The sequence below is a fragment of the Hylobates moloch genome, unplaced genomic scaffold, assembly GCF_009828535.3.
Source record: "Hylobates moloch isolate HMO894 unplaced genomic scaffold, HMol_V3 SCAFFOLD_8, whole genome shotgun sequence".
NCBI lineage: Eukaryota > Metazoa > Chordata > Mammalia > Primates > Hylobatidae > Hylobates > Hylobates moloch.
Window position 1 is genome coordinate 58,457,088 of NW_026652283.1, and position 24,781 is coordinate 58,481,868.

Consider the following 24,781-nt stretch of genomic DNA (forward strand, 5'->3'; position numbering starts at 1 on the left):
TGTATGATGTCTGTTTGGCCTGTGCACCGTACCTATAGTCCCAAAGGGGTCCTTGAATGTTACACACCTTACCAGCCAGATTAGAACCTGGCACCATGTAACAGGGTACAATACCATTCTGCTTTCTGGGCAGCAACTAAAAAAAAAATAAATCATTTAGAAAACTCCAAATGGAGGGAGGGAGGGAAAGAGAGAGAGAAGGGAGGGAGAAGATTTTTAGTTGCTGATTGCAATTTAGCAAAAAAAGTCAACTTCCCTGACCGGGACTAACGCAAATTATAAACACTACTCTGGCCTTTGTGTCCAAGGTGACTGCTCTAATCTGTCATCAAAAAGGCATGTGGTTGTGTTTTAGCAGGAGGGGAGGGGGCTTGCCCTCAGCCATCCACACTCTCTCACCTGGTCTTCCCTCATGAACAGAAGCCTAGGATCCGTAAGAATTCTCATGACCAGGAAACAAGGCAAAAGGAGCCAGGCCCATACGGTCACAGGAGCACCATGCTCTCAAAATTGCCCAGGGCCCATTCATCACACCCCTTACCCACTCCACAGGGCACCTGCCTGTGGGCCTCATGGTGGCATTTGCTAACCTGCTGCCTCTCCCTGCACCAGGACTATCTCCAGTTGACAAGCTGAAAATTGCCAACAGGGCCTAGGAAATCCAGAAGCTTGACAGTTTCTGCAGATGTGATACAACATAGGACTGCAAGAAAACAGAGACTTACAGCCAGCCACACATGATGCACTCACACTCACCACATGCACACATGTACACACAAACACACCTACAGACTCTTGCACTTACACTTAAGCACATACACACACTCACATGCACATACACACATACTCATACACACATGCACACACTCATAGTCATACACACCACACATGCTTATGCACTCATACATACACACTACACTTTCACATACCCTCACACGTACACACACTCACATACACCAGGCTGATGCCTGCAAGCACGTCCTGATCATGCTTTGGGAGTTGCCACCTTCAAGGTTTCTGGCCCAGATGGGGGTCTAATGGTAAGAAGGTCGGCTCCTCAGGGTATACTGGGAGGCCACGTGCTTGTCTGCAGGACAAGAAATCTGAGACTCCAGAGGGAGTCCAGCTGGCAAGTCAGCACTGACCACGGCACTTGATGTCCACCTCGCTATGTCTGCACTCCCTGATGGGCCAGTGAACAGACACCAAACCCAGCACCAGATCTTCAACGCCCTGCAGCTCTTCTGAGGAGGAAAGAAAGGACCAGGCATGGGGCCTGGGGTCCTGGGCCAGACAGTGCTCAGCCTCCTTTGGGCGAAGTCACAGTGACCCCAAGTGGTCACTTTGGTAAGGCACCCTCTAAACTTGGTGTCACCTTCCAGGGGTGGGAAGCTGGGGAGTGGGCTGCAGAGACCCAAGTTGAAGTGGAGGAAAGAAAGGACAAAGGCTTCCACATACCTCTTCCTCACGGACCTGGGACATACGGGGCCTATTCCTTATTTGTCTTAAAGGTTGGGGATAAGGGGGCCAGGGGAAAAGCCAGATGGGAATATTTTAGCTGCAGCTTCCACTTCCTCAGCAGGGAGTACTTGTTCACAGCAACAACCCAGAATAGGGATGCTCCTATATGACAAGGTTGATGAGCTGTGTTTCTCATTAATTCCACCAGCAATAAGAAAGTTCCATCTGGAAACAGTCCTTAGAAGTATTATTTTTCTTATCAAAAATGGGCTTGTTAGGCCAGTCCCTTCCTTTAAATCAGAATGGAATTGGCTGCTTCGCTTGAGACTTGAACATCATGCACACCCAAAAAAGCAGGGAGATGGCATCAAAAGCTTGACTCATTCCAGGAATCCTGAAGATGCACCTGTCATTATCCAAAGAGATAAGTGTGGGGAGGCTGATTGCTCAGATCTCCATTTAACTAAAAAGTAGATTGATGCCTATCTGGTGTGATTTCAGGGGCTCTCTGAAGAGCCTCCTCCACATATCTCCCCCATGAAACCTCTGGTCTCCAAAGTCCACAGATGGGAAATTTCTCTATGAGGGACCCTATGTTAGTCCCTGGGTTTTCATGAATTATTTTGCCAGAGCTGCCTTTGCATGCCCTGTTTCCTTTGTCTGGGATGCCCTCCCTGCCACCAGATGTCCATGGGTCCTTCAAAACCCAGTCCAGATATCCTCTCTTCGGAGTCTCCCCAAGACTCCCCACCACCACTGCTACTGCCACCAGCGCCATGCTGCTTCTATGCATGTTTTCTCACTATACTACGTACTGAAAAAAATAAAATATTTGACCCAAAGACCTAAGAGTCTAGTGAGGAAACCAATGTGAAAACTAACAATAATAACATAATCACTATAAAAATCGCAGATTGACTGCAAGTTCCTTGGGGACAGGGTCCTCAGTTTGTCCCTCTCTGTGAAGGTAGGCACCCAGTGCACTAGGGCCAATCACACCCCTAACCTCAGTTTCATAGACTTGAGCTTCACAGACACTTGGGAGATGATCCCAGGGATTTAAAGATGGAAAGGGTCCATATTTCCTCATGTCCACTTGAGCCCAACCAAGTCTGCAGACCCCAAGTATCTTATTCATGTTTTGCTAGCAAGAGACAGCAATCTCAGTTCCTTGGGTCTTCTCCCTACCACTTTCCCTGCTAGCGACAGCAGGCATGAAGAATAGGTTCCCAAAACAGGGCTAAGTGAGTCATTCTGCCTTTATCACCACAGTCGTTGCACTGCAGGTGAGAATGTGCTAGCTCCTGTTCCTCTCTAGCCCTAATTAATCTATGAATGCTCATTATGCCCCATTCTGGCCACTAGAGAATTCCATATTTCCTTCCCTCTATCTTTCCTTATCTTAGCCAGCTTTAAGTTCCAACTCAAATGCCTTCTCTGGAAAGACTTATCTGGCTATTACAGCCCATGCTGATCTTCTCCCTGCTGATCATGTCCTCTTAGTCCCATGCTGATCTTGTCCTCTTAGTTAGCAGCCTCTGCTTTGGTCCTGCATTAGTCCATTTGCATTACTATAAAGGAATACCTGAGGGTATGTAATTTATAAAGAAAGGAGGTTTGACTGGCTTACAGTTCTGCAGGGTGTACAGGAAACATAGTGCCAGCATCTGCTTCTGGTGAGGGCCTCGGAAAGCTCACGATCATGTGGGAAGCCAGAGGGGGAGCCTGCGCATCACACAATGAGAGAGGGAGCAAGGGTTGGGGGGAGGTGCCACACACTTTTAAACAACCAGATCTCACGAGAACTCACTCACTATCTGGAGGACAGCTCCAAGCCATTCATGAGGGATCCACCCCCATGACCAAAGCACCTCCCACTGGGCCCCACCGCCAACATTGGGGATGACAATTCAACATGAGATTTGGAGGGGACAAGCATCCAAACTCTAACAGGTACCAAATCACTCTTGAATTCCAAGTTGCTTACTCCACTCCTTCCTCCTGGCCTGTAAGACTCAGGGATGGGAACCATGCTATGATGTGTCAGAAAAAACAAGAGACTTGGGTTTCAAACCTAGTTTTATCGTGTATCAGTTTTGTGACCTTGGCCAAAGAATAGACTTCTTGGAGCCCCTGTTTGCTCATCTGCAATACCCTATCAGTAGCGCTGCAGGGAAATTAAATAACGTGTGAATCTTTAAGTAGCTCAGTTATACTTGCGTAACTCTTTACCATCAGACACTCAAAAAGTCTTCATTTCTTATTTCTCTTTTTCTTCCCTCCCCTTCGTCATTATTCTTTTCCATGTAGCTTAGTGATTGGCATATTATGGGTGCTCACTAAATCATTATTTTACTTTTTTTAGCACAGATTCCTTTTCACCCCCTAAAGGCAAGGCTAATGTCTTGTTCAGCTCACACCACCTTGTGTCTGACACAAAGAAGGCCCTTAATAATATTTGTTGAATGGATGACTGTGCTTTAGGGGTTCCAAGAAGAATGGGTGTGAGGTGAAAGAGTTGAGAAAAGCATCAACCTCGAAGTTGAACAAAGAAAGTTCTATAAGGAACGGAGAGTAGTGATTTCCTATGGGATGAATTTTCTGTGCTATTGTTAAGAAAGGGAACAGGGCCATTTATATGTTACCACTTGCAGGAGTTGGATGGAGAGATAAAGGGGGCATTGATAGAGAGCAATAGGGTCTTTAAAAAGTGAGAAATCCCTAGGAGTACTCAGAGTGCTGATATATAAGTGCACTGGCTATGTCTCGGATACATGTAGATTTTTTTTTTTTCCGGCAGAACTATATTTTACCTGCTGGCAAAGAGCAACAATTCACTTGTAGCATGGAAGAAAGCTGCTGAAAATCAAAGGAAAGCAGCAGGCACAAACCTATAAGAGTCCCACTTTTCCATCCTCTAGACAGAAAACCTGGGAAGAGAACACATTAAATTCTGCTCTGCAGTTTTCTGGGAGAAGATGATTCCATTGTAAATTATTGAACATTTCATTTAAGCTTCATAAATAAGAAACTGGGATGAAAATATTCCATGTCAGATCTGTTTGGCAACGTATAATTTCTGTCTTACTCCCTCCATCTGTCACCCTTCATCTGTGTTGGAGAATTTCTACTTCATTATAGGCAATCAAAGGTCTCAATCAGTTGCCTGATAAAAGTAGTTTATGTCCCAAAGGTAATCTCATTTCTGCAACCAAGGATGTACCTGGAACTCACTGAACATATTGATGGAGATAAATGTGTGCTTCAAATGGATCGGGGGGTATTGCAATCACCCACTCAATCTAGAGATAGGTACTTGGCCCAGCCAGGGGCAAGGTCCTCACTGCCACCTGGACTCCCTGAATCACTGGTTTCCAACAGAGCCAACAGGCTAAGCCCCAGCAAACCAATAACAACAAGTCAACAGGTGCACCCAGGACCAGCCTGTACTTGCCTGGGGCAGTTTTTGTAGTTGATGAGACCACTCACCAAAAAAAAAAAAAAAAAAAAAAGTACTCAAAATCCAGGAATAGTTCTCTGTGCAAAGTAATAAAATACTAGCTACTACCGCTAAGATCCAGGCACTGGACTTTAAACACTTTGACTCATATAATCCTCATGATGACGTCTGATATAGATGCTGTTATTATTCTCATTCTTCAGAAATTGAGGCTTATAGATGTTAAGTAATCAATATGACACAGGTAAAAGGTGAAAGAGACTGAACATAGATATGTCAGACATCAAAGGCTGTCAAACTTCAAAGTTTACCTCCACTGGTGTTGCCACTTTAGAGAAAGAAAGAATTAAGCATTGGGAAAGAAAGGGAGCTTGTTCAAGAAGAGGAAAAAAGAGGGCTGATTCAAATGCCTACCCAGACAGGGCTTCGGGACTGCATTCCTGGGAGGGAAACTGGCCTGGTAAGCTCTGCCATGCTTAAGCAACATTTATTGCATGGACTGCATGAAAGCCTACTGAGGAAGGGGATGAAAAACCCCCTGGCTCCCAGGCAGCATTCCTCTTGGCCAAGCCAAGCCATTTGTTAAAGAAATGTTGCTCAAAGTATTTCCGATCAAAATCAGGGATTCCAGAGAAATCACAGCTGCCCTGAGCGGTGGAAGGAAGTAATAGGACATCCCATTCCTTCTAAAAGCCCTGAACTCTGAGACCAGAATCCGGGGCGGGGGTGGGGGCATCTGTAGCTAGTCACAGACTTACTCCATGCCACAGTTTCTTTTTATAAAAAGATGATGTACTCTGTTGAATAACAGTCCCCTCAAAATGCGTGTCCACCCCAAACCCGTGAATGTGACCTTATTTGGAAATAAGGTCTTTAGAGGTGCAGTAGAGTTAAGATGAGGTCATACTGGATTAGGGTGGCCCCTAAATTCAATGTGACTTGTGTGTTTATAAGAAGAGGGGAAGACACAGACACACATGTGTCTACAGAGGCAGAGACTGGGGTGACACAACTACAAGCCAAGGAATGCCAGGGAGTGCTGGCAACCACCAGAACCTAGGTCTCCTAGAGCCTTCAGTGGAAGCATGGTCCTGGCGACACCTTGATTTCAGACTTCTAGACTTCAGAACTGTGGGAGGACACATGTCTGTTTTAAGCCACACTGGGTGTGGTAATTTATAACAGCATCCACAGGAAGCTAATGTAGATGGAGAAAAGACTGCTTATCCCACCTTCCTCCCAAGGTTGTGATGAGACTCTAAAACACAATCCATTTTGAAAAGCACAGATGTTATACAAACACAGAATACCATTCCAATCAGCCATGAGCCCACACAAAGCCCCAAAAAGAGCCTACCAGAAGGACTCAGACTGACCATTGGAGGCCTGCATGGTGATCACTTGATTTTTTTGGGTTTTTTGTTTTGTTTTTGTTTGTTTGTTTTTGTTTTTTTTTTGATACAGAGTCTCGCTCTGTCACCCAGGCTGGAGTGCAGTGGCGTGATCTTGGCTCACTGCAACCTCCGCCTCCCAGGTTCAAGCAATTCTCCTGCCTCAGCCTCTGAAGTAGCTGGGACTACAGGTGCCCACCACCACACCCGGCTAATTGGTGTAATTTTAGTAGAGATGGGTTTCACCATATTGGTCAGGCTTGTCTCGAATTCCTGATCTCAGATGATCCACCCACCTTGGCCTCCCAAAGTGTTGGGATTACAGGCGTGAGCCACCATGCCCCGCCTTTGTTGGGTTTTTCTACAACCCCAGTCCTAATACATAAAGATGAGTTTGATGCCAGTTGTAATAGATGAAATAACCCTCAAAGAATCCCCAGCATCTGTGAATATAACCACCTTACAGGGCAAAAAGGACTTTGCAGGTGTGATTAAATTAAAGATCTTGAGAAGGAGAGACTAGCCTGTACTATCCAGGTGGGTCCAACGTGATCGCAAGGATTTTCATAAGATGGATGTAGGGAGGTCAGAGTCAGAGTAGATGCAATGATAGGAGCAGAGGTCAGAAAGAGAAAACAGATTTGATCGTTTCAAGCTGCTGGCTTTGAAGATAGATTAAGAGACCATGAAACAAAGAATGCAGGCAACCTCTAGAAGCTAGAAAAGGCAGGGAAATGGATTTTCTCCTAGAGCCTCCAGAAGGAATGCAGCCCTGCTGAACTACTTTAGACTGCAGACCTCCTGAACTAACTGTAAGAGAATCCACTTTTGTTGTTGTAAGTCACTAAATTGTGGTGCTGTGTTACAGCAGCAATAGGAAACTAGTACACCAGTCAAACCAGTTAGTCTGAAAATAAATGCAAAAGAGGGCAAGGAGAGAACCCAGAGAATTCCAGATATTCTAGGAGGCTCTTGGAGATCCTTTGTAGTAAACCTCCCAAAGGATTTCTTCAGAGAAGCTTACACCTTTTAGTGGGACAGTTTTTGTGTTTCCTCTGTCTTCCTGGACTCCCCTGGAAGTTATTCTAAAATTAGATCCACAGCTTTAGATACCCTGAGGCCTGAATTTCTGAACTTGGCGAGGGGCCCACAGCAACAGGACTTCTGCATGCCCCTACTTGACAGCCCTGTGCTTAGAAAAAAAAGTCCATCCACTGTTGCTCCCTAGAAGGGACCCAGGAGTCCCCATATGGCCTCAGCTCCTATAAAAGGTGTAGCTTGGTCCTTGTATATAACATTCAAGGAATGCTTTTCAGGTGTATGTGCACACTGTCTCTCTTGATTACATACTCCCGAAATTCACAATTTAAGCAAGAAATCCCCTCACTGGTTCAAGCCAACCTGAGACGCTAAGCATACAAGGAGTCCTTGTATACTTAGGTGAGCACACCTCTGAAGGTCACTGACAAGCCAGCCTCACTGCCTTCCCAGAGAGCCTGGCTGCAAGAAGGAAGCTCTGCGTGGGCTGGTTCATCCTATTGACTTGGGATTCCTAAATAGTGAAATTGGGATTTCCTAATAGTTGAAATTAGGAGAGGATTCAAGGAGGACTAAACACAAGGTATGAATAGGAGTCTAAGATCATTTTCTTCCTGCTTTCAGCCTTCCTAGCCCTGCCCCATACACAGAATAATGTTTGTTTCTCCATCCACTGATAGATCTGGTACCTGGCACTGAGTATGGAGTTGGAATATCTGCCGTCATGAACTCACAGCAAAGCGTGCCAGCCACCATGAATGCCAGGACTGGTGAGTAGGAGGACTGCTGAGGAAGAAGACCAGGTTAGCCTATAAGCCTAAGGAGTCATGGAGGCTCGTCCCAGCAAAAATTAATCAGAAAGCAATGTCTTCCAGTGAACAGGGCTCTGGTGACAACTGTCAGCCTAGAAACAACATCCACCCTATGCCTAATCCCTGATCTTTGACATGCAGGACAGAGTCACCCTCTTCCCCACAGACCCGTGCTCGGTCCCCCATGGTCTGAAAAGCTGCACAGGGCTGTACAGAGCAGAGGAGGAAAATCCTAAATAGGTTGATGCCATTGCAGGCCATATTTTTATCTAGACCACCCCAACAGCAGGAAGAATGGGGTATCTTCGCCCTGCATACACCACAGAGGCCCTCACAAATGCCACTTAGGTGAAGGTCTAGGCTTGCAACAACCCATTAAATCTGAGGGCAGAAGAAAAGTCCAGCTGAGACCCTTGCTGCTCTGGATTCAGCAGTTTTGCTTCCAAATCCTGGGTAAATTTCAAAGTCATTTCAGCAGCTATGGTACTAGCAGCCTGGGCCGGGCTAGGGATTTTAGACCAGTCCCTGTCCCAAGGTTCAGCCTCTCTAGAGAACCACATGGACAAAGGTTTCCAGGTCCTCAGATCTAGCTGCCTGCCTGGCTGTGGTTAGAACAAGTCAAAATAGCCTCAGGATTGGAGGGTGGTGCACTTCTGTTGCCAGGAATGGCATATCCCTACTTGGTGGTAGCTACCATTTTGTCTTTATTGGCTTATTGAGAAAGGATGGGAGAAAATGAATATGGCGAGCTTGAAAATCAGCAGCCAGCTTTGTCCCAGAGGTAGATGCAATCCAGTGGTATCAGAGCTCATCATGCCTTTCTTCAGATTATTCATCTATTTGCCAAGCCCCCGGCCATCATTCAGAGGGAAGGTGCTTAGCAAAATGTGAGATAAGTGTCAGCAATGACAAGCTAGTGCTCATAGTCAGCAGGCCCGCTGATAGCTTGGAAACACACAAAGCAGGCCAATAAATACTGCCTTCCTGGGGAACATGTGTAAAATAGGCCATTTATGTCAATCCACAGAACTTGACAGTCCCCGAGACCTCATGGTGACAGCCTCTTCGGAGACCTCCATCTCCCTCATCTGGACCAAGGCCAGCGGCCCCATTGACCACTACCGAATTACCTTTACCCCATCCTCTGGGATTGCCTCAGAAGTCACTGTACCCAAGGACAGGACCTCGTACACACTAACAGATCTAGAGCCTGGGGCAGAGTACATCATTTCCATCACTGCTGAGAGGGGTCGGCAGCAGAGCTTGGAGTCCACTGTGGATGCTTTCACAGGTACCAGAGCAGCAGAAATCCCAGCCAGGTTCAGGGATCAGTGGATCTTAGTGTGAGAAATTCATCCAGGCAACTCACTCTTCCAGTGTTCCATTTCCTTTGGAGAAAAGAGAGGTGGGTAGAAAAGGATAGAGCCAAAACTAATAAGTGCATCAAGAGGGAAGGGTTGGAAGTAAAGGGGGGAGGTGAGCAACGGTGTTACATGCCTGAAAACTTGTGTCCGGTTTTTCTATGGTCTTGACATAGTAGTTGATTCTGTCCATCTTTCCCTGCTGCAGTAAATCAGTGGGAATTCCGAGGATCCACAGGATCATGTAAAATTCCTTCCAGGATACAGGCTTTCAATCCTGGGTCAGTATTATGATTAACTCACAGAAGTAGTTCTCATTTTAACAGAATCCATTTTCCCATATTCGGATTGGAAAAAGTGGAGTGAACAGTACTGGAGAGTGAGGAGGTAGAATCCTGGTTAGTGGGTGAAGGTGTGGCCCTTATTAGCAAGGAGAGCAGGTCCCTTTAGCCAAGAAGTTCTTCTAGCCCAGTGGCCCATCTCTTCACGTGTTTCAGGACCATCCATCTCCTTTGCTTTGCAGGCTTCCGTCCCATCTCTCATCTGCACTTTTCTCACGTGACCTCCTCCAGTGTGAACATCACTTGGAGTGATCCATCTCCCCCAGCAGACAGACTCATTCTGAACTACAGCCCCAGGGATGAGGAGGAAGAGATGATGGAGGTCTCCCTGGATGCCACCAAGAGGCATGCTGTCCTGATGGGCCTGCAACCAGCCACAGAGTATATTGTGAACCTTGTGGCTGTCCATGGCACAGTGACCTCTGAGCCCATTGTGGGCTCCATCACCACAGGTGAGGCTGGAGGACTTGGCAGCAGGTGATGAAAGGGGTTCTCACAGTAGCCTTTGACAAATCAATGAAATTTCAAAAGAGAAAGACCCAAGGAGTAGTGGATTGCTTCTATGGCTAGAGAAAGTCTGTGAGCTGTTCTGAAATAGCTACTTCCTCCAGTGCTGCAGAAGATGCATTAGATGAGAGACTCCCACTTGGAAGGTGGGACAAAGTCAATGTCTTGAGGAGGCCAAAGCTTGAATGCATTTGTCCAAAAGACCTCCCACTACCAGCTTAGAAAAAAAGCACTGGAGAAAGCTAGTCTCCAAGAGGAATCCCTCTACAGTGAAGAGACACCTGTTCCTATTCTGGAGAACCGTCTCTTAACTGCCCAGAAAGTTCACTCGTACAATAATGCCTCCTTAGTCTCACATGGGACTAGCATGCAATCAGGTAGTGACCTGGCACTCAGAGAATGGGGTTGATTTGGATGTTGCTTAGAAAACACAGGCACTCTGAGATGAATTGGATCAGTCCCAGCTCATTATTCCCAAATATAGTTTCAAATATGAGGTACATGTGGGTGAAGATATGTATGTTTGGATAGTTTCCTCCTTACTAACAAGAACTCACAAACTGGACAAGTGGATTAAACACTCAGCTGATCAACTCTGTGATCCCCTAGCAGTCAAAACAAAGTCCATAACATAAATGAAATACAATTTAGGAAAACGGATTTGTTCCAGACTTGTGCTCTGAAATCCCTGTACAGTCAATAGGCAGTTTTTCAAAACTGAAACCAAAGGTGGCTGCTAAAGAATAAGAGAAACAGGCAAAATTTGGTTTATCTTTAAAAAAATTGCCTCAGAGAAAATGCCTGTTTCTCCCAATTCAAAACAAAACATATGAACTTAAAAAAAAGTTCCTATTTGGCTTGCAGATAGGTAACATGTACAGAGCTTGCCAGCTTGGCTTCATGTTGTTAAAATATTCTCCAGGAACATAGCTTTGGTCATACCTACAAGGTTTCAAGTGAAACATCAGCCTGACCATGGTTTTAAGATATCCTATTACACAGAAAGATCTTGTCTGCCTTTGGGACAACATTGGCTTTTGGTCAACATAAAACCAGGGACAAGAATTTCTTTTTCACACTGTGCTTTCTGTCTTTTTCCCACAATCACTGGGTCCTTGTAGGAATTGATCCCCCAAAAGACATCACAATTAGCAATGTGACCAAGGACTCAGTGATGGTCTCCTGGAGCCCTCCTGTTGCATCTTTCGATTACTACCGAGTATCATATCGACCCACCCAAGGTAACAAAGCGATTTGATTTCTCAAAGATACTAGGATTTGGGTGAAGATTATGGGAGAAGTAGCATATCCTGCAGAACATCCACTCCTGCCTGCGTTTTTCCTCTTCTCTATGGCATGCTCCATCAGAATGAGAGTGGGCTGGTGGGCAGCCAAGAAACCCTGCACTCACCAATGCCTCTTGAGAAAGGCTTGATTACATTCACCCAGAAAGCAGGCCCTTCACTAGCAGAGGTAACTGATCACCATTATCTAGGCAGTGTCTTGAGAAAAAAAGAGCCCCAAAAGAATCTGCCAAGAGCTTGGGTCACATGAACATTCCTACAAGAATGAAGTTCAAGACTAGGATCCGGAGGGATGGCTAAAGACCCAGCAAAGCCAGATGGAGCCTTGGAGGGGGAACCACAGTGATGTGGTCCCATTTCAGCCACTCCAGACAAGTTATGAGTCAGAGGAAATTGGCCCAGACCTAACCTGCTTCCTGCCAGTTCCTGCTGGTGCATGTGGCATTGTTAAGGAAGTGGAGGGCACACTCACTTCCAGTGAGGATACAGGACAGCATTCCAGACTACACTGTCTCTGGACTGCGGGGACTGCTCCCTGCATCGGTGCGCTTTACACTGCCTTAATGTCATTGTCTTAGAAAAGACCAGCTTGTTAGAAAACCACTTAATAGATAGGTCATTTTTCTTTGCTCCAAGGCGCCCATAAAATGAAGGAGTGAGACCAGTGTGCAAAGCCTCTTCACACTCCAACATTCCCAGCCCATGAACCATGTATCACCCCTCCCCACTGAGTGCTGAGTCCCACACCCATCTGTGCTTTATTGACATAGACTGTACCATGGGCTGCTTGGATGAAACAGCTGCTGAATTTTAACTGTAGATTCTTCTCTTCTCCAGTGGGACGACTAGACAGCTCAGTGGTGCCCAACACTGTGACAGAATTCACCATCACCAGACTGTACCCAGCTACCGAATACGAAATCAGCCTCAACAGCGTGCGGGGCAGGGAGGAAAGCGAGCGCATCTGTACTCTTGTGCACACAGGTGGGCATGTCTCCCTACCGTGTCAAGTCAGGACCCTGGCTGAAGATCTGAGTGAGGTTGTTCGGGCTTGTAGAAAGGTTCTGGAGGCCGAGGCTCCATTTCGGGGTGCTCCTCCAACTCACTGTGTCTTGCAGGGCAATTTGCAATTCCTCTCCCCCAGTATTCCTCTCTAATACTAAAAGTTTAGAGAGTCACCCTCTAGAAGTCTTGCTGGTTTAGGTTAGGAATTTTCATGGAACTTCCAACAAAAACAGTGCCCTTTCAGACATGTGATGGAAGTGAATTCTAAAACAGATATCTGAATTATTCATCTGATTTTGTAAAAGACTCAGAGGAGAAAATTTCACCTCAGAGAAGAAAAGAGTTGTTATTCCAGTAATGGAATGGAGTCATGAAATTCATCATCAGATATAGCCAGAAACCACCAAGAAGCTGCCTTTGCTTTTGCTTTGTGCTCCAGGGAGAAAGAAGGCACCAAAGTGGCCATAACTCCCTCACCCGGGATCAAAGCAGTGGAGGTGATGTGGCTCCGTGGGCATCCTGGGCTGCCTGCAGGGGCACCGTGTACCTCCTGTCTCTGACAGGCCCCCTAGTCAGATCCAGATGTCTTCTGCATCCTCCATCAGCTCCTGCATAATGACCAGAGGAAGGGAGGTGCAAGGGAGAGACTGGCTTGCAATATGGGAAAGTGGGGAAAGGTAGTCCAAATCCCACGGCCTCCCTCTTAAAAACAAGCCCACGTGATGGGGCTGAAGAGAAGGCTCCTTCGGTAGCACCACTGCTCTTCTGTCTCTGGCCTCTCAGCAAGTATACCATGAAGAACGCACAAAGATTCACTGCAGAACTCACTAGCAGTCACAGCCAAAGTTTTCTATTCCCATACCCTAGACCGAACCTCCTAGTTAAGCCATCATTCCCACAGCACATGGGAAAACATCCAGTTTGCCTCATTAGGAGAACACCTGGATTTTCTACAGTTGCTTAATTTCCCTGGAGAATGGTATTTCCCAAATGAGGGAAATATACTTCGGAATTCCTCACTGCTTTTGTAAATGTTCTCAGAAGCTCAGAAACAGCATCTCTAAGGCAATGGGACAAGAAATATTCCTTCACAAACACAAAAATTATTCTTCTAAAGACAGCGCAGAATATTCTGATCTTCCCTAGTCTCCTTCCAGGCTTATGACAACAGATAACACAGCCATTCAGTTTTTCCCTATCTATTAAATTACTTGTGACCATTAAAATATCAACAAGTGTTGACCAGAAGTGAGGTCCAATAAACCAAAAGAAGCCTCTATCCCACCTTCCTGAACCAAGAAATTCATATTAAAGAAATTAGCCTTTTTCCCATTGAGGACAATAAAATGTATTTCTAGAGCCTCCTATCCCCAAGATAAAAGAGAGCAGCAACTTCGGTCAAAAACTCATTTCTTTAGCAGGGCATGGATGCATGCACCTGTAGTCTCAGCTACCAGGGAGGCTGAGGCAGGAGGATCGCTTGAATCCAGGAGTCCAAGGCTACAGTGAGCCATGATCATGCCACTGCATGCCAGCCTGAGTGACAGAGCAAGACCTTGTCTCTCAAAAGAAAAAAAAATCCTTGGGTCATGAGCAGCTAGTATCTCTAAAGCAGATATTTGATACACCAACCCAAATGGTATGCCCATCCAAACTGCCCTCCTTGAAGTCTAGGCAGAGCTATTTTGGCAACTTCCAATAACTAGATTGCCCCAGAATGTCTTATTTTGCTGTTGTATGTTTGTTGTGATTTTACGTTGAGGTCTATGATCTTACAACTTTTGGAAGTGAGTACTCCTTCAGGGTGTCATGTTTGTCTCATGGTATCATGCATGTCTCAGATAGATCAAGCCAAGTGTAGTCTAAGGGCTGCATTTGAAGAACTCTTTGAACATGCAGATTATGGATACAATTCAAATTTTAACATTATGAAAATATTGTCCAGGTTGTTTCTTTGTGATAAAGGACATAAGCAAGTGAAAAAATACTTTCAATTAGAGAATAGGGTAAGATCCACAGCAGATCTTGGTTCTCAAAAGTAAATTTTATGACGCTTAGGTTGAGCTGATACCTAAACTGTTGTAATAACATCCACTTGTGATAAATTCTAACCTGATGGAAGAGAAGCACAGTAATAAAGCAAAGACTTAGAGCATGGGCAAGTAAGACTAGGAAGATGATCCTATGACAAGCACACTCTTTTCCTCTAACAGGCCTTTTTGACCTACCTAAGCCTGGAAGAATCCTCTTGACTCTTAATGCAACAAAAAGAATACCCAGGACTCAGTCCTGAGTGAGACTTGTGAGCAGTGAAGCAATCATCCAATAATCAGATATGACTTTTGAGGCAACCTGACTGAGCCCATGCAGTCATTCCATGGGTGGATCTTCTATGTTCTCTGTCCTGGATATACTCCTGCCCCTATGGAGTTGCCGCCACACTTCCTGAAGCTCATCAACAGAGATCTTTCCACGAGGCACACCCTTACATTTGTAAAAGTGCAAATAGCCTGGGAAGTATGATTATCTCATTAACTAAAAATTTATAACAATTTCTGTAGGTTCTTGGTTGCTCCATCTAGATTTAAATGTTGAAAATTCATTCCAGCCATATCTTGAAATCCTCTGTAGTACCTGACACAGTATTCTGTACATAAGAAGTTCATGAATTAATTAAAAGGAAGAGCTGGGGGAGATTGGGGGAGAACTGGATACTTGAGAGAAGGGAAGCAGGGAGAAATGGAAGAGGCTGATGGAACCAGAAGAGGAGAAAGGGAAGAGGTTTCTGCTCACTTCTTTGTTTTGTAGAGTGCAGCAGCAGTCATGCACCATGAGTGGAACTTCTGAGATCCTTCTCTGCATTTCTATCCCACAGCTCCTCTTACCTATAACTGATAATCTATTCTGTTTCAGCCATGGACAACCCTGTGGATCTGATTGCTACCAATATCACTCCAACAGAAGCCCTGCTGCAGTGGAAGGCGCCAGTGGGTGAGGTGGAGAACTACGTCATTGTTCTTACACACTTTGCAGGTGGGTGTCTGCAGGCCTGCAGATCAGGCAGGTGGGAACGGTGGGAATTGGAGCTGCAGACCAGTATGATGTGAATAAACAAAACATTTTTTCAATCTGAAGGACAGATTAGAAATGTTCCTACTTCAGGTATACTATGAAGCCCTCAAGATATCCCCAAACTCTAGGCTGGGCATCGTGGCTCATGCTTGTAATCCCAACACTTTAGGCCAAGGCAGGTGGATCACTTGAGGTAAGGAGTTCAAGACCAGCCTGGCCAACATGGTGAAACCCCATCTCTTCTAAAAATACAAAAATTAGCCGGGAGTGGTGGTGGTGCACACCTGTAGTCCCAGCTACTTGGGAGGCTGAGGGAGGAGAATCACTTGAACCCAGGAAGTGGAGGTTACAGTGAGCCAAGATCACGCCATTGCACTCCAGCCTGGGAGTCACAGCAAGACTCCATCTAAAAAAAAAAAAAAAAGATATCCCCAAACTCTGCAAACTGTATCAAATCTAGGAACTGAGAAAGCTGAATCTGAAAGGTGCAAGAAAGGCATGTAACCAAGGGCAAGTACAAAAACAGAGCAATAGCACTAGGAGGATGAAACTCAGAACAGAGCTAACACTTGCCCCCAAAATGCTACAAACAAGAAAGCAGGCTTTTCTAAATATCCGCAGAGCAAAAAAAAACACTGAAGATATAGGACCAAGTTTGAAACAGAAAGTACAGGATAACAGGTGACAAAAGATTCAGGACTGCTAAACTCTTCTGTGTTTTTGTCTTCTCTATTCATATCCAGCCCAACAGGTTTAACTAACACAAAATCTTGAATTTCACTGTCTTCTGCATCATGCTTGTTCACCTTAGACCATTTGAAGTTGAACAGAACAGAGAAACCCAAAGTAAAGTAGTGTTGAGTCCTCCAAGTCTCTAGGCTTAGGGAAGTTATTTCCCTGCCTACATCAAACATGTGATCACGGAATTGTTTTGGGTTATATTCAGGAATCCAGAAAACAAAGATACGAGAAGACAGAAGGCAGGCAGATGTCTTGGTTTTCAAAAATGGCAGAGAAAGCTAATTCTGTAAGCTGCAAAGAAGTAAACTTATTGTCAAAGCTTAGGAAGGTAAAAACTAAAACAGACAATTAAACAACTTGGAAAAGGAATTAGTGATTACCATATAGCAGCACAGATTCACGGAGAATAAGTTTTATCAAAACTACTTTATGTCTTTGTTTTCGTTGGCAAATCTGCTAGTACATTTGTATTTCAGCAAGGCATCAGAAAACCCCACTTATCACTTAGTCCTTAGTTAACATGGAAAAATACATGAAAGGTCATATTTGGAGGTAGCTGGGACTGTAGCTGAATGAATGACCCTCCATGAAGAAGGGATATCATTACTATGAATATGTACTAACCCTTCTGTGAGCATGCACAATCCATCTCAATCCCTGTCACCCCTCCTTTCATAACATGATCCCGCATTTTTTAACTATTGCCATGCTTTCTCAAGCCTCCGTGCATTTGCACATGCTCTTTCTTTCACCAGGAAACTCCCCGACTTGTCCACCTGGAAAACCCATCCTTCAAGTCGTGGTTTCAACCCTATCTCTTCTGTCAAAGCTTCCCTGAAGGCAGTCAGACACATCTGCTCACAGACACAAAACACACAGCTCCAACAGAGCAATGAACTTCCATTCATTCCACAAATACTTTTGATGCCCTCCCATGCATCATACACTCTATAAGGCTATAGGGATTCAGAAACAAAAATTGAGCTCTCATCTTTATGGAACTCACTTCTAATGATGTTGCAGAGAAGTAAATAGTTACAACTTGATGTGAGCAGTGTATGCTATAGACATGCACAGAACACCATGGGCCATGTCCAGTGGGCTACTATGAATGGGGTCAAGGTGTGGAGGGCAAGAAAGAAAAAAAGTCTTAGATAAAGTGAAAGAAGAAAAGGAGAAGAAAAGGAATTTCAAGAAAAAGAGCAGACTGTGGGCATTTGCAGAGATGTGAGAGTGTAAGAAGTCTGAAGAACTACCATAGTTTGGTATGGCTGGAGCATTGATCAATGGCATGATGTGCAAACGGGGACATTAAAAAGATGATATCCTTATACATGCTATTCCAAAGCTTAAGCATTAGTTTGAATTTTAACTTGTTTGTATGCCTTTAGACCACAGGAAACTTGAAATCTCATAGCCCTACCTATTCTGAAAATGTGCCTAGTAAACTGTTAAATATTAAATAATTTCCAAGTATTCTAATTGCCCAACAGAGGAGTTGGCCCTGAACTAATGAACAGTTTTATCAACAGCTTGAATGAATTCAGAGAAGACATGCTTACCAAATTTGTGTATAAAACAAAATTGTGATCAATAGAATCCAAGTTCGAAAATATTTTAACAAACTGAAACAGTGGCCCAAAACTCAATCAACGAGGCAAAATGCAATAGAAATAAATGCAAAGCTCTGCCCATGGGTATAAAAAATCACCTAACAAAATTGGATTGGGAGGTAGGGGGAGTGGTTACAAAGAAGGTCTTTGATTAGCAATAATCTTGGTACGTGACAACAATATCACATGGCATTCCCAAAACCTAACTAATTAATATAAGTGGCACAAGCATAGACTGACCCTGTTTATTTCATTGGTCAGTACCTCTCCATTATTGTTCTCAGTTCTCTGAGTTTTGGACTAGCAGGGACATTGATAAACTGTTACTTGTTCAGAGAAAAGCAGACAGGACTATGAAGGTTTTAAAATTGTCACATAAATGTGATGGGAAGTGGGGGCTGAATTTTCTCAGTCTAGTGGAGAGAGAACTTGATTAGGAAGGGTGGTGGAGAGGAAGGGGTCATGTAGACAAAAGACTAGATTTACCCTTTATAACTCCAGAGACACGAATAGAAGTTATAGAGAAGACAATTTGACCTGCACAAAAAGAACACTTTTTTTCGGCCGGGCGCGGTGGCTCACGCTTGTAATCCCAGCACTTTGGGAGGCCGAGGTGGGCGGATCACGAGGTCAGGAGATCGCGACCACGGTGAAACCCCGTCTCTACTAAAAATACAAAAAATTAGCTGGGCCTGGTGGCGGGCGCCTGTAGTCCCAGCTACTCGGAGAGGCTGAGGCAGGAGACTGGCGTGAACTCGGGAGGCGGAGCTTGCAGTGAGCCGAGATCGCGCCACTGCACTCCAGCCTGGGTGACAGAGCGAGACTCCGTCTCAAAAAAAAAAAAAAAAAAAGAACAATTAAGATATGAGATGAGAGGGGAATCCTTGCATGAAGTAAGATACTAAGCTAGATAACCTATGAAAGATTTTTTTTCCAAAATTCTCTAGTAGTAAATCCATGTGAAACACCTTTGGATTTGGTAGATCTTTCCTAAACTAAGTAGCCTTATTCAACCCTTATTCATATTCATTTGAGTTCAGTCGCTGGAGAGACCATCCTGGTTGACGGAGTCAGTGAGGAATTTCGGCTTGTTGACCTGCTTCCTAGCACCCACTATACTGCCACCATGTATGCCACCAATGGGCCTCTCACCAGTGGCACCATCAGCACCAACTTTTCTACTCGTGAGTACATGGTCACCTACATACCCGTATCCCTGGGGACTTTTGTGAAAATGATCAGCTTTCTTGTGGTGGACTAGATTATCACTTATAGGCTTTGGACAGGGCAGCTATGAGCTGTTCTTATTTGGACTGACTACAGGCCAAATTCAGTGAAACTGAGCTGCAACTTTTGGCCAGCAGAGACATGTCTGTTTTCTGCTCTCACCCCGCGTGACAGCAGAAGAACCAGGTCAAGAGAGGTCTGTACTCGGAATGCATCTGCCCCAGAAAAGTCTGATGGATATTAAAAGGCTAGCTATCTAGGAAAGAGCTGCTAAGTAGAGTGATGAATAGGAGAAAGTAGACATAGGTAACATGTGGAAACATAAGTTCACGAGTGAACGAGCAGACATGAGAGTTTATCAGGGTCAGGATCTCAGGCATAGAAGGTCAGTGTGGAAGATGTCACACCCAAGCCTAGAGGCCCTGTGAGGGAAGAGGAAGTAGCTGCAAGAATGATCGTGGCACTGAATGATTATCGTCTGACCCAGGAGCACCCTTTATGCTCCTGTCCAAGCCAGAGTGGGGGTCAGCATGTGAGCAATCCTGAGACCAAAGAGGTGGGCAAACAGATACCCATACCTGAAATCAAGCAGGGGGAGGAGCTGGAGAGGCAGGCATGCCCTGGCACTTTCTCCTCTTTGCAGTCCTGGACCCTCCGGCAAACCTGACAGCCAGTGAAGTCACCAGACAAAGTGCCCTGATCTCCTGGCAGCCTCCCAGGGCAGAGATTGAAAATTATGTCTTGACCTACAAATCCACCGATGGAAGCCGCAAGGTGAGATTTTGCTGGAAAGGGAAAAGACCATTTCTCCCAAGTGAGGCCATGTGGAAACTGACTAGTGGAGTGACCACAGAACGTTGGAGGGAGGAGGAAGGAAGCAATTCACAGGGAACTCATCAGCTTCCCATCAAGGATACCCAGCCTGTTGTTGATGAGAGAGCCCTAGTCTGCAAGCCAGAAGATTTGGATGATAGTCCTAGCTCTACTATTACTCTCTACGTAAGTTGAGGCAAAGGACTAAACCTCTTCAAGGCTTGCTTTCTTCTCTAGCTGATGAGGGTCTCTACCCCTGCAACTTCACTGGGTTGTGCTGGTGCTTCCAATACAATGACACAAAGCACATTGGAAACTCCCAAGTACATGATACTGGAATAGTTTTTCAACAACAGGGCTGAGCAAACATGAGCTGGATACCAAATTCAATAGGCTTTTATGCCTCTTGATAAGCATTATAAAGGTGATATCTGTGTAGCCTACAGTAAAGAAACAACAAATTTTTGTTTTATTTCATCAGTTGAAACAGTTCCTCCAGAACACTGATTTTCAAGTTTTTGTTAGTGAAGCAACCTCTTTTTAAAGGGAAATCATATGCAGAAACCAAAAGCACAGAATACATTTCAGCAGAGTTAGTCTGCTTAATAGAAATAAGGAGGCCTTGGATCCCGCTTCCTCAGCTCTTTCTCTGCTCTCAAGCAAGTACAGTGCAATCTGAAAACTTCCAGATTCAATAATGCAGGTACCTAAATTTATCCCAATGTGCATTCCTGAGATAGAAGCTGGCCTAAATCTCACACGGGAGCTCTCCTCTCTGCTTATTGGTGCAGTAACCCTTATTGTGGAATGGAGAGGATGACAATGGCCATTGCAATACTGACCTAGCTGCCCATAGGATTTGGACTTCCCTTCCCTACTTTCCCAAATTGCAAGCCAGTTGCTCCCTTCCACCACCCTTCCTGTGGCTCATTATACAGGAGCTGATTGTGGATGCAGAAGACACCTGGATTCGACTGGAGGGCCTGTTGGAGAACACACACTACACGGTGCTCCTGCAGGCAGCACAGGACACCACGTGGAGCAGCATCACCTCCACCGCCTTCACCACAGGTGAGGGAGCATGGCCACTTTGATGCCTTCTTCTCCACTTTCTGATGTTTGGCTCCTCAGCAGCCTCTGCTGAGACTTACCCTGGGAGCAGTTTATCAAAAAATCTCAATTGCCTCCTCCTTCTTTTTCCCTTTCCAAGCCCCTACCAGGAAACCTCTCACTAACAAGGCAACCACAGGAACCAGCAGTACAACTCCCTAGTCCACCCGGACCAATTAAATGCACCAAGTAAAGACATCAGGTTCTGGCTGGGCACGGTGACTCCCACCTATAATCCCAGCCCTTCGGGGGCCTAGGTCGGCAGATTACCTGAGGTCAGGAGTTTGAGACCAGCCTGGCCAACATGATAAAACCCTGTCTCTACTGAAAATACAAAAATTAGTTGGGCATGGTGGTGTGCACCTGTAATCCCAGCTACTCAGGAGGCTGAGGCAAGAGAATCACTTGAACCTAGGAAGCAGAGGTCGCAGTGAGCCTAGATCGCACCACTGTACTCCAGCCTGGGTGAAAAAGTGAGACTCCGTCTCAAAAAAAGTAAATAAATAAAAATAAAAAAACATCAGGTTCCTTCTAGTTCAGATTTTCTGCAAGTGGTTTTCCAGCAAAGTTTATCTTTCTCTTCCTCCTTCCTCTGCTACCTGTAATCAGGGACTCACTTAGTAAAAGCAGCAGTAGTAAACCCTCAACATTAAACCTGCAGCTCTTCCCCATACACAAAGCACTTTTGCATTCCTATGATCTCACTCAGTTCTTATATAACAACTGGTCAGGAAGGCCTGTGATCCCCATTCCACAGATGATGAAACCAAGGTGCATGGAAACCAAAGACTTACATGGCTAGTAAATAGCTGAGTCAGAACTTGAACCCAGGTCTTCTGCTTCTAAATGCAGCTGTTCCGGCTGCCTTCCCTCCTTAAGTCAGCAGAAGATACTTGAAAAATGCTGCTAAAGGATAAAAAAATTCCAGACGCTTTTCCCCTTCAGGCCCCGCCCCCAGTACGTATGACTACGTCACGTCCTGGCTCGAGAACTTGGGAAAGGGCTGGGTGGCTGAAAGATGGCTGGGAAGCGCATCTGGCCAACCGAGCTTGCGCATGGAACCTGCGGCGCTGCACAGCTGCATAGAGATGTGGAGCACCTCCCTTTACCGTAGAAAGTAGGCGAGCCAGCTCGAGGCACTATACTGAGGAAGTGCTGCCGCCTGCTTCCCCCGTTTTTCTTAATATCAAAGAAGCTTCTGGTAGTAGGGTGCCTTGCATTCCACCTTGTCGGTCCCCCGGAATGAGACGCAAGCTGATCTGCAGATCCCACAGGGTGCTTTCTGCTCTTCTCAGGGCAGGTTGGCCGGTAGGGGAGAAGGCCGCCATTGGAACGCGGCCCTTACGTCGGGTTCTGTCAAGAGTCTAAGATCGCACCCTCACCAGCGGAGGGAAGGAGCCCACTCCCAGCCACACCGCCTTGTTTTCTTTCGCTTAGCCTTGTCGCGCCGTTCTGTAAGCCACTCATGTCCTTAGATCAGATTGAGGGGCCCGCAGGAGTTAAGCCTTTAATCCACAGCACATTCCAAGCACCTACCCGGTGGTAGGCCCTAAGAAGAACACAGGCAAGTGACACGCTGCCTGGCCTGAAAGGTCCGCTCAGACCTTTACATGAAGTTAATAAATATTAAGCTTCAGGGCCCCTCGCTTGTGGCCTCCTGGGAGAACAGGTAGTTGCTGAGTTGAGGAGAGGGGAAGCCAGCTTGAGATTAGGAAGCAAATCTATGTAAGCATTTCTAATAAATTACCCAGAGAGATCTAAGGAGAATCTGAGTCTCCAAGTCTCTAGCAAAAAAAAAAAGGATAAAAAAATTCCTAATCTCTATAACAGGAAATAACCTAATACCTGACTTTCGAGAGTTACTTGCCAAGTACTGTTTAACCGCATTACATGTATTATCTACTGTAATCCTCACAACAGCCTACGTGGTATGCACTATCATCTCTATTTTTTACAGATGAGGAAATTGGGCCACAGAGAGGTGAGGTAACTCACTCAAGATCCCATAGCTCTTAAGTAAGGGAGCTGGAATTTGACCCCAGATGTTTCAGCTCTGGAATCTGTGTTATTAATGTTTCTCTCTACCACCTCCCACTGTGCCTCTCTACAGTCCGTAATGTAAGGCTGCCCAGCCCTGACTTTGAATTCTCTCCCTGCCCCACATTATGCGAGTGTGGGTGCATACATGTGAGGCAAACCTGAGCATGTCCCATATACTCAGCCACATTCTGCCTGCCATGTCAGAGCACCAGAATGACTGGATTCCCGTCCATGCCTCAGAGCCTCTTCTTCCATCCCCAGAGAGGTGAGAGAAAGTCCCCCAGCCCCATCAGGTGTCTCCCCAACTGCACTCGTTCTAAATGACAAAGCAAGACACTGATCAGATATGACAAAATGTCCCCAGTGGTTCTATAGAGTGCGGAGATTGTGAACGAGTCCTCTTCTCCCTTCTTTTTTTACACTTTTCAATCATCACAAAGTATCTTAAATGAGCACATTAATCAGAGAAACAAGTGTTTTAATTAAAAAAATAAAAATAAACCTTGGGTACACAAACAGACATGAATCCAAGATGTATCTTTACCAAGTGGAACTTAGAAGACACTTGATCCCTTTTATTCGGCTGGAGTCAATTATGCTCTCCCTCCATGCTCTTTCAAAGGTGTCTGATCTCAGAACTAAGGTGCTACCCTCTTCTTGTTAAGCCCTTCCCTGCACATTCACAGGTTAATTAAAGAGGCCTCCATGGTCCTCTTTTCCACGCTACCACGGGTTGGAGCTTTCCATTGAATTAAGAATTTCTTTTCTATAAAAAGGACACAGATGACAGACACTTAAATCAAGCTCCCAATTTGCATATTTATTAGGTCTAAATTAATCATTTTATCCCCAAAATGCATGGGTTTCAATGTTTGCTCAATGTAGTACGGGCTTTTAATTCCCACCCTGGTGATGCCACAGCTAGCAGTTGTGAGCAGTATGACAATGTGCCTCAAGTCTCTGTGGCATCTTACAGCTGTGCCTTGCTCCAGACCCACCTGGGCTGTAAAAGCAAACCAGCTTCTGTGCCCCTCACTGCCCTCTCTTAGATGCAGCTGCGCCAAGCAGTGTGCAGTTTTTTGGATCTGGGATCCCAAATCCACCTGGGGCCTCAGCGGGATCAAATAAGCAGAAGATTAACAACACACATGGAAATCTGGAGAGGAGGCAGAATAATGGCTTCATTTGGTGGACAGTGCAGGGGACCATCAGGATGTATTTAGGTTGTTTATTTGTGTTTACAAGACTCCAGTTGACACCGGGCTCTTGGGGCATGACCAATACCAGCTCAGAAAGGGGAAAACAGAAGAGCCCAATTTCCTATGTGGTGAGTGTAGCTACTGACTGAGCTGCTCCATGTAGAGTTTGCATTATTACTTCTGTGGTACATGGCAAAGATATGTCTGTGTTTGGAAGCTTTCGCAGTTTTACTGGAAAGCTCAAATTTAAATGTAAGTCACTGATGCATACCAAACTCTGCTGGCT

General features: G+C 45.4%; 1 protein-coding gene across 3 annotated transcripts in view; it reads left to right on the forward strand.

The window, feature by feature from the left end:
- The window catches only part of TNR (tenascin R), a 422,419-nt gene that overhangs the window by 368,639 nt on the left and 28,999 nt on the right, over nt 1-24,781 (forward strand). For 2 of the 3 annotated variants that reach the window (XM_032160921.2, XM_032160923.2), the window contains 9 exons: nt 8,031-8,120; nt 9,190-9,453; nt 10,047-10,316; nt 11,493-11,612; nt 12,513-12,659; nt 15,594-15,713; nt 19,147-19,290; nt 19,977-20,107; nt 21,085-21,217. In XM_032160921.2, the coding sequence (XP_032016812.1) occupies nt 8,031-8,120; nt 9,190-9,453; nt 10,047-10,316; nt 11,493-11,612; nt 12,513-12,659; nt 15,594-15,713; nt 19,147-19,290; nt 19,977-20,107; nt 21,085-21,217 (1,419 nt within the window). The remainder of the gene's footprint in view (nt 1-8,030; nt 8,121-9,189; nt 9,454-10,046; nt 10,317-11,492; nt 11,613-12,512; nt 12,660-15,593; nt 15,714-19,146; nt 19,291-19,976; nt 20,108-21,084; nt 21,218-24,781) is intronic. The other variant, XM_058443424.1, reaches the window with a different exon arrangement.